Below are 10,257 nucleotides of genomic sequence, written 5' to 3' on the forward strand. Positions count from 1 at the left end.
TTGTATGTTGAAATGATAATATTTTTGAAATAGAAAATAAAGCATATTATCAGAACTCATTTCACCTGTTTAGTCCCCCCCTTTTCCTGTGGCTACTAGAAAATTAAAAATTATATATGTGGCTGGCTCACATTAAATTTCTACTGGATAAGGGCACCTGGGTGGCTCAGCTGGTTGAGCATCTGACTCTTGACTTCGGCTCAGGTCATGATCTCACGGTTCATGGGTTCGAGCCCCCCATGGGGCTCTCCACTGATGGTGCAGAGCCTGCTCTCTCTTCTCCTCCCCCACTCTCTCTCACTTTCTGTCTCTCAAAATAAATACACGTTAAAAAAATAAATTTCTACTGGATAGTGCTGGTCTAGATTTAACAGTGAAAGGGCTGCAAAGGACAAAGGGATGACCAGGAAGGGGAAATACGTTGTGCATAGGCGCTGAAGGCTTTCCATAGCCCAGCTCTAGCTCTGTCTTATATTCCCCACCCTCATCCACACCATACCCAAGCCAGACTGTCCATGAATCACAAACACACACAGGACCACCCGCTTTGCAGGCTTTTCTTGAAATGGACATTCACCTGCTTCAGGACCCCACTCACAACTGACCTTCTCTGGGAAGAAAGGCTTCCTTCTGCCCGCCCACCCCAGCCTAACAAGCTTGTGTGTCTGAATACTGAGTATTCAATAGGACCCCTTGCTGTGACATTTGTACTGTTGACTATTTTTTGCACACATGGCCTGAGAACCCACACTCATTATGCTAGAGAGGCACAGCTTGCCTTTGGGGCTCTCCCACGTCTCCTCTATGTTCTATGATCATAGTTCTATGATCTTTGTACTCCTCCTCTCCCTATGAAAGTCCTGCCCAGGGGCAAGTGAATTTCCAGGCACTCAGTAAATCCAGGGACTTTGAGCAGTGCCCTGTGGGGCGGGTGCATTACTGTGGGGATAACCCTGAAGTCATCCAACAGGGAGGAAGGACGTTTCCATCCCAGAGACTCTAGTTTGGTTCAATGCTCTTTGAAGACACTATAAAGTCATATCCTTGAGACTAAATCTTCCTCCTGAAAAATACTTGGAAGGTCAGGAAGGGGTATATGTTCTGGGTGCCTGCTGCCTAAGGCTCTCCTAATAGCAGAACTTGTGTGTGATGTTTGCTACATGTCAGCCACTGACTGGCCTCAGTGTGTGACATATATCTCATTTAATCATCAAAAAATCCTATAAGGTATACGATTTCACCTCCATTTTACCGATTGGGAAACGGAGGCACACAATAGCCACATGACTGCTCCAAAGTCACTCAGGATGAGAAAGGTGAAATTTGAATCTGGGCAGACAGTCCCAGGGGTGGGGGGCTGGTAATTCAGAGGACCCCACCACCAGACATCTGGGCCCTACAAGAAGTCGGTCACACAAGTTTGGGGTTACCCTGCATAGAGTTGCCAGAAAAAATGCAGGGACCCATTCAGTTAAATCTGAATGTCAGTTAAACAAACACTTTTTTAGTATAAGTATATCCCCAAAGGGCACCTGGGTGGCTTAGTCAGTTAAGGGTCTGACTCTTAATTTTGGCTCAGGCCATGATCTCATGGTTTCTTGAGTCTGAGCCCCGTGTCAGGCTCTCTGTTGGCAGCATGGAGGCTGCTTGAGATTCTCTCTCTCTCTCTCTCTCTCTCTCTCTCTCTCCCTCTCTACCCCTCCCCCACACACGCTGTCTCTGTCTCTCTCAAAATAAGTAAATAAACTTAAAAAAGAAAAGAAAAAAGGATATCCCAGGGAGACATGGAGAAGAAAGAAGAAGGGGCAAGCCCTGCATTGGATCGAGCATTTGCACTAGAGGCAAGGAGTTTTAAGCCAGATATGACCGAGAGGTACTGGATTTTCAAGATTGTCAATGGCTACCAGTGGCCATGAAGGCTGAAGAGCCGGTGAGAGGAAAAGAGAGTTGTTGATCACACAACGAAGTCTTGTGGCCACGTAAGAGCATTCGGTGTAGGCTCCAAGCAGTGGCAGCTCCCAGCAGAGGCGTCAGACAAGCCTGAGAATCAGAGAGGGCAAGATGGCGGACCTCTGTTGTCCACCTAAAACTAATGGGCGCCAACTTTGTTCAAATTTTTAAAAAGTTAAAAAAAAAAAGAAAGAAAGAAAGAAAGAAAGAAAGAAAGAAAAGGCCAGATGTTACCGTGAAGACGAAAAGTTTTCATTGGCATTGACCAGGACCAGCCACCTAGTGCAAAATGAAGATACGAGGCCCCTCGTTCACATATACTGAGGACTTCAAGATGCAACAGCAGAACACTAAACCAAGGGGGGCTCTGTCCGGGGTGGTGGGGGCACGCTGCCTGCTCGGCATTGCTGTGTGTCTGTATCTCCCTCCCCGCAGCCAGAAATTCGTGAGCTTTGGTCCAAGAGAGAGGCGAGAGATTTTCTTCTCCTTAGTGAAGGCCTCGCTTTCTGGAACCAGCAGAGAAACCGAGCAGGCTTTGGGCAGGCCGTGATGGGGGCCCACGACTCCGGCTTCCCTTGGGAGCAGGGTGATGTGGGCTGACTTTCCCTCCCCACCACTGGAAGGTGGCAGGGTGAGAGGACAAGAGACAGGTTGCAACTTGGCTCCGGAGGCCACAAGAAGAGGCCTTTCTTCCTACAGCATTCCTGGACAATTTGCCTCTGGTCCTGCGTGCCACACATTCCCTGGCTTCCTGGCTGCTGAGGCTGGTGGGGATGTGGAGGCTCCAATCACCACCGGCTGATGACCAGCAGCGAGGCCTCCAAAACGGCAGAGCCTGCCACAGGTGCCCGGCCAGATTCTGTCAGTCGAGATGTGCAAGAATGGGGCTCGGGAAAACAGGGGTCAACTTCTCAGATTCTTGGTGATTCCATCTGGAGATTGAAACTGGGTTAAAACGTGCCAGGGGTCTGGAGCCCATTGAAGGTACCCAAGTGCCACTTGCTATTACCATCATTATTATTTATCATCACTAATGCTCCCTCTCCTTGGACAGAGCCAAGGCTCTCCTTGATTCTGTTATTCACTTCTGTGCCTCCCACATCCGCTGAAGCTACTGGCTCAATGAACATTCAATAAATGTTCTTTTTTTTTAAATGTTGAATTAAAAAACATCTCCATAAAATCATCAGCGAAAGTACAAGGATACTGATAAAGTAAAACAAGATCGTTCTAAGCATCTATACGGCTTTTCTAAAAAGATGATGAAGGTAGCAGGTTAACATGACCATGACATCTTGGCTGTTTTTTCAATCTTTTCAACAACTGGACCATGACTCAAAAGAAGAGACCCCAAGCTCCAAGGCTTGGGCACATTTTACAGCTGGGACTCAGCTACTATTTAATTTCTTAAAAAAAAAAAAAAATGCTCCCTTTGGTTAGGGTGAAGTTTGCTTTGTTTTATGTAACTGAAAGCAAACAGACACCAGCTGGTTTTCCTGGAGAGGACCCAGGATGGCAAGCGTGGACGCTGGTTCCCATTCACTCCAGGCTGGAGGGCCCCCAAACCAGCCTCAAGAGGCAGGCGTTTACATGACCTTAAATCTCCAGGCTTCACCATTTAGTGACTCAGTCAATCCTGGCCGTGCAGTCTCAGGCACCACTTTCTCCATGGAGAGCTTGCTCCTTGTCAATAATCATGTGATAAAATTGTAAGAGAGAAATGGAAGGCTGTGGGGCAGTAGTTAGAGAATGAGAGAATGCCATAGAGCTATCTGTCCCGGTGTACTTAATGTTAATTACATGTGTTTTTCATGCACACAGACTTTTCAGCAGGGAAAGGTGGGCAAGGTTTATGGAGTTTTATATATTCCGTGCTCCCCCCACAGGGCCACATATTCCAGGACAAGCAAGGCATTAGCATTTTCCTAATGTTCTCGCTCTAGATCCACTTAATTCCATTTGCAAGGTGGCGGGGGGGGGGGGCATGTTGTGTGCCTTCAGGTGATGTAGAAACTGAGGCCGGGTTCTTGGGGTCTTCACTACGGGTTAAGTGAGTTGCCCAAGGTCCCAGAGCTGGTTTGCAAGAACAAATTGGTACTAAGATGCCCCTCATCTGCCAACGCCACAGGCAGTGATTCTTGATCCAGGGAGATTTTGTCCCCAAGGGAACACGTGGCAATGTGTGGAGATGGTTATGATTGTCACAGTCTGGAGGGATGGGAGAGCGCTACTGGCATCTGGTGGGTAGAGGCCAGAGACGCTGCTAAACTTCCTGCAATGCTCAAGACGGTCTCCGCTCCACCACGACGGCACAGAATTACCCACAATGTCAAGTGAAGAGAGTTAGAAACTCTGCAAGGTCAATAGAGAAAATGATGGGGTGGGGAGCCTCTTTGACTCCTCTTTGCGTGTGCACATGCGTGTGCATGTGTGTGTGTTTGTGTGTGGGGGTGTGTTAAAAAGAAATACTAGGGGTGCCTGGCTGGCACCAGTTGGTATAGCCAGTGACTCTTGATCATGGGGTTGTAAGTTTGAGCCCCACGTTGCATGTAGAGATTACTTAATATCTTTAAAGAGAGAGAGAGAGAGAGAGAGAGAGAAATACTAGATCAGAGGCCAGAAGGGAGCATTAGAAGTATGCTAAGCTCTTGCTACTCAAAATGTTGTCCCTAGACCAGCTCAGCTGGGAGCATGTTAGAAATGCAGACTCTTGGGAGGCCTGGGTGGCTCAGTCGGTTAAGCATCTGACTTCGGCCCAGGTCATGATCTCAGTTTGTGGGCTCGAGCCCTGCATCGGGCTCTGTGCTGACAGCTTGGAGCCTGGAGCCTGCTTCAGATTCTGTGTCTCCCTCTCTCTCTGCCCCTCCCCAGCTCATGCTCACACTCTGTCTCTGTCAAAAATAAATAAACTTAAAAAAAAGAAATGCAGACTCTCAGGCCCCACTCCAGACTTAATTGAGTCAGAACCTCCCTTTTAACAATGTCCCAGGTGATTTATGGGCTCATTAAAGTTGAGAAAGGTAAGTTCTGGTTCACCCCAGGCTAGACAGCCCTCAATCCCATCCCGAGAGATGTGCATTTATCTTGGCCTCACACCTCACCAGGGGCCAGTCCCAGAATCCCCATCACCCCGGTCAGGGGTTCAGGGCCTGCCGTCATTCTCCCCCACATCTGACCTGTGCCCCTTTCTTTGATTTTCACGCGATTCCTAGTGTTGGAGAAGAGCACATCTGGGCCGGCTTATTATAACCTTTCCCATTTTTCTCCATGCCTCCCCTGCTCCCCACAGGCCTACATCCTGCTGGGACAGTTCCTCCTGATGCACAAGAATGAAGCTGAGTTTCAGAAGTGGCTCATTTGCTGTTGCGGCGCCACCGAGTATGAGGCCCAGGAGAGTTCTAACTGTCTGAAGGAGTGGTGTTCCTGCTTCCTGTGAACACACGTCCCCTTGCTCTGATGCCTGGGTAAACGACATGTTCTGTACTGATACCCAGGCTTGGGGGTCATTATTTTTTGTTCTTTTTTGTTAGTTTTTACTTTAGAGAGAGAGCGCAAGTAGGGGACAGGGGCAGAGGGAGAGAGAGAATCCTAAGCAGGCTCCCTGCTCAACGCAGAGCCTGATGCGGGGCTCGATCCCACGACCCTGGGATCATGACCTGAGCCAAAATTGAGAGTTGATGCTCAATCAGCTGAGCCACCCAGGCACCCTACTTTTGTTTTTAACTTTAAGGATACACAGTCATTATACCAAGCAGTACAAGAATGTATAAAAGAGAACAAACGAAAGACAAGTGATCCTCAAATTGACCACCTAAAAACAATTGTCATTCACCTTACATGAATATCATGCCAAATATTTCAGCATATGGATTATTTTAGAATCGGTTACTTTAAGTTTGAAGCCAGTGTATTGATTATCTATTGCCACATAGCAGAGGAACCCAAAGCATAGCAGCTTAAAACAAGCCATTTTATCTCACGCAGTTGTTTGGCTGGGTGTTTCTGTCTCTGGGTCTTCCATGAGGGTGAAAACCATCAGCTGGACTGCAGTCATCGGAGGGCTTGACTGGGGCTGGAGAATCCACTTCTAAGATGTTGTACTCATGTGGCTGTCAACTGGAGTCCTCAGTTGCTCTTTAAATAGGCCTCTCTATGGGGCTACTCATGGAGTGGCATCTAACTTCCTCCAAAGCAGCTGACCCAAGAGGGAGTAAGAGGGCAAGCAGGAAGTGCAATGCCTTTTATGACCTTGTCTCTGATTCACACTATGTCACTTCTGTCTTATTCTATTTTTAGAAGCAAGTCATTAAGTCCTCAAGAGAAGAGAATTAAACTGTCTTGAAACAGCAACTAATATGCAGACATATTTTTAAGAGCATTGTAGTCTGATTTCTGAGGTATAGTTTATATTCAGGAAAACTTGCCCTTTTTAGGTGTGTAGTTCTGTGGCTTTTGACAAATGCGTTGTCCCCAAACCACTACCAGAATCAAGATGGAGAGCACTTTCATCACCCCAAAGAGTTCCCTGGTACCTCCCCATAGTCATCCCTGTGGCCCTCCCCAGCCCCTGCCAACAAATGATCTGGTTTTTGTCCTCATAGTTTTGACATTTCCAGAAAGCCAAATAAATGTAATCACATAATATGTACCTTTTGTGTGACTGGCTTCTTTCACTTGGAATAATTCAGTTGAGATGAACCCATTAAACAGGCCTTTTAAATTCAAGAAAATGTCGGCAGGTGGTATTGGAGCCTGGCCCCATATGCTGTTGGCATTCACTGTTCTAGTACGGTCCAGTAACTTCCTTCAGTAAGCACCTGAGTACCCTTTGCCAGAGGGTATCTCTAGCTGCAGGAGTAGGGTCTACCCATGCACAGGGCAGGGAGGGAGTGCCAGGGAGTCAACACCCACTCATGGGTGGAAGCGGCAGTTGCCCTTTGGATGGGACAGCTCTGAGGTGGTATCCTCCAGCTCCCCAGTGGGACTCAGCCAGTTGCTCACAGAGGCCCCCCGCCCTTTAACACCTCTGGCATTTGCTTTCTTTTCTTCCCTATATTGCTTTCCCACTCTGCTGCCGGGGTTTCTTGGGATCACCCCTCATGAAATATTTAAATTTTAGTATCAGTCTTCTTCTGGAAGAACCCAACTTAAGACAAAAGTGCTAGAATTTAATTTTATTTGGACAGAAGAAAAAAATGGAACTGAAAGAATTTTTGAACCGCACTGCATTTTTTTCTTCATTACTAGACATCATCACTTCTACATCAATTTCTTCTGAGCATAAAGAATAATATGGGGGAAACAGTAACAGGGAGGTTAGTATCATTAAGTTTATTTTAAACTTTAATTTTCTATGTTAGATGGTGTGAATTCCCATTAAAAAAAGTAATAAAAGTAAAAAGAAATTAGCACTCTTATTTCTTCCCTCTCATTTTTAAAAATAGGTTTTAGTATTATTTTTAACTTGTCAAGGTCTATAGAATTTACATTCTTCCCATAAGCATAATCCCTGCAGTTGCTTAGTCTTAGTTGTATATTTAAGAGGTTATAAATCATTGTTGGCATAATTATTTTAAGAATTATAACTTTTGGAGCACCTGGTTGGCTCAGTCAGTTAAGCATCCAACCCTTGACCTTGGCTCAGGTCATGATATCACAGTTTGTAAGATTGATGACCGCATCATGTTCTGTGCTGACAGCCTGCTTGGGATCCTCTCTCTCCCTCACTCTCTGTCCCTCCTCTGCTTGCTTTCTTTCTTTCTCTCTCTCTCTCTCAAAATAAAAATTTAAAAAAAAACTTTAAAAATCATAACTTTGTCACTCCTGAATTCTTTTTCTGAAACATCTCTCTGTTGGTTGAGTTGGATGATTATATTAGTCAGAAAAGGTTAGATTATGCTGCTGTAACAAACAATCCCCCAAAGCTCAGTGATTTAGTCAACAAATCTTGATTATTCTTTTAGGCTTCATATCCAGTATATGCCATCACAAGGGCTCTGTCTGTTATAATCACTGTGAGAGTTAGGTAGATGGAGATTCTTTTTCAATACATGCTTCCATGAGTATCACAGCATTGGGAAGGTACCATGGTGGATTACACACTGTATTTCATATCCTCTACCCAGTGTGATCTATTCCACTTATGTTCACATTTCATTGGTCAAAACAAATCACATGGTCATACCTAACTCCAAAGGGTCATAGACTCTTCTGAACTCAGGAGCAGATTTGGTGACAGCACTAATCAAGACCACAGTCATCAGTTGGGTTCAATATTTTTTCCTGGGTGCCTCACAGGTGTTACATTTCCTAAGTTCATAGTATGATTGGGATATTTCCACTGAGGTCCGTTTAGCTCTTTCTAGCTCTGCTTCTCTAGCTGTCCCCAAGAAGAGGTCAAGAAGAATTCCAGGTGAGCCAGCTGGCTGGCCCAAAGACTTAAACAACTCCATCTTGGAGTGCATGGGTGGTTCAGTTGGTTAAGTACCCAAGTCTTGATTTCAGCTCAGATCATGATCTTGGTTTGTGAGACTGAGTCCTGCACCAGGCTCTGCGCTGACATCATAGAGTCTGCTTGGGATTGTCTCTCTCCCTCTCTCTCTGCCCCTCCTTCCTCTCTCAAAAATAAATAAATAAATAAATAAATAAATAAACATTTAAATAAATAAATATCTTCCTCTTCTAAGACCTCAGGTTCTGACTATCCAGAGCCCTTCCCTTGCTCCCTCCTGCACAGCCCACCATTGGGTTAATTCTCTACTAAAATAGTCATGGGATTTAGAAGTCACTCATTTTCTAAGACAAGAGCTGGGTGGCTCTAGGGAAAGGAAAATGGGAAGTAGTCTTGTCCTTCATTCTATTTTCACACACTTCCCATATTGCTGAAATTTGTCCCTTTAATCAGGTTGATGTCTGGGATCATGTAGGAGGATTAGGGAGCTGAGAAACCTGAGGAGATGGTCTTCCAAGACTAAGCAGCCTCTACAAAGGGACCCTAGCACAGATATTGAAGTTCAGAGTAGTTGTTCTCTGTGTTATGTAACTGGAGGGACACTGAGGATGAACCCTGCTCCCCACAATTTTCTCTACAGCCATTCATTCCCTTGTGTTGATTTTAGTCTTTCTCACAGATAAAATTATTGCCTTCAATTCTTCACTTCTCTCTGCAATTTTCCACCTTTGCCAGATGATTTTACGGTCCCTCCCACTAGAGGCAAAGTAACTCCCAGACTCTTAGACTTGGACATGTGACTTACTCTGGCCAATGGTATGAGTCTCGAATGACAGCATGCCAGTTCTGAGATTCACTGTGCATTTCCACGTGCTCTCGCATGCCTCTGTCAACACCAAGAGAAGAGCTATCTCCTTGGATAACTGCTGCCTGAATCCTAGAATGAACCCCAGTGAAGCTGATCTGAGCCCAACTTGCAGCAAGGACCTGAGGCCAGCCAGACCTGCAGCTTGATGCAAAGCTGCCCATCAGAACCCACCCTGGATCAGCCAACCCTCAGCTGACTCAAATGTGTGAGCAAAAATAAAGGATTGCTGTTCAAAGCCACTAATATTTGAGAAAGTTTGCTATGCAGAAGTATCTAACTGATACATTCCTTCCAGTCTAATGTGTCCTTACCCTGCCAAAGGGTGCTTTAGATAGAGTCCAGGGTGGGCAAAAGAATATTGCCTCTGAAGGCAGCCAGACATGGGTGCGAATTCCAGCTCTGCCAATCAGCACCTTATCCTGGGTGAGCTACTTAACCTCTCTGAGCCTTGGTTTCTTCATCTGTAAAATAAGGGCAGGAAGGTAATTACCTTGCTTCAAAGGCTGGATTAATTGAAATAGTGTAGGTTAGGTACATGGTTCCTAAGAGAAGCTCTGGCTCTGTTCTTAGGGTTCTCCTCTGAGCCTGATGTTCTGAGTGCTTGGTCGTTATGATACTTGGAACAGAATTCATAGCTATGAGGTGGGAGGGAGCCCAGCTACCAGCTTATCTAATTCTGTTCCAGTAGACAAGTACAGGACACTGTATACCATACACTCTTTAGGGACCACGCACTCTTTAATGAGTGGGTAAGAAAGGACAAATCAGATTATTTCAGATTTTGACTGCAATCTTATAGGGTCACATCAGCCCACTGATCCCCAAAGGCATGTTCAAGGACACTCAAGAGAGGTGAGCATGCATGTATGTCCTCAGCCACATCAAAGGCTCATCTTCTACTTGGCAGGACACTTGTTCCAAAGATTTGGGAGAAGATTGGTACCTAAAAACATTTACCAATTATGATGGATTTGACCAGCATCTTTTT

At 45.6% G+C, this 10,257-nt stretch overlaps 1 protein-coding gene across 3 annotated transcripts in view; it reads left to right on the forward strand.

The window, feature by feature from the left end:
• Positions 1 to 6,735, forward strand: part of BANF2 (BANF family member 2) — a 37,295-nt gene extending 30,560 nt beyond the window's left edge. For 2 of the 3 annotated variants that reach the window (XM_047853694.1, XM_047853692.1), the window contains one exon: positions 5,240 to 5,439. In XM_047853694.1, the coding sequence (XP_047709650.1) occupies positions 5,240 to 5,386 (147 nt within the window). In that variant the 3' untranslated portion in view covers positions 5,387 to 5,439. Of the gene's footprint in view, positions 1 to 5,239; positions 5,440 to 6,246 lie in introns of those variants that run through there. The other variant, XM_047853693.1, reaches the window with a different exon arrangement.
• The last annotated feature ends 3,522 nt before the right edge of the window (positions 6,736 to 10,257 follow it).

Source organism: Prionailurus viverrinus, chromosome A3 (assembly GCF_022837055.1).
Source record: "Prionailurus viverrinus isolate Anna chromosome A3, UM_Priviv_1.0, whole genome shotgun sequence".
NCBI classification, from domain to species: domain Eukaryota; kingdom Metazoa; phylum Chordata; class Mammalia; order Carnivora; family Felidae; genus Prionailurus; species Prionailurus viverrinus.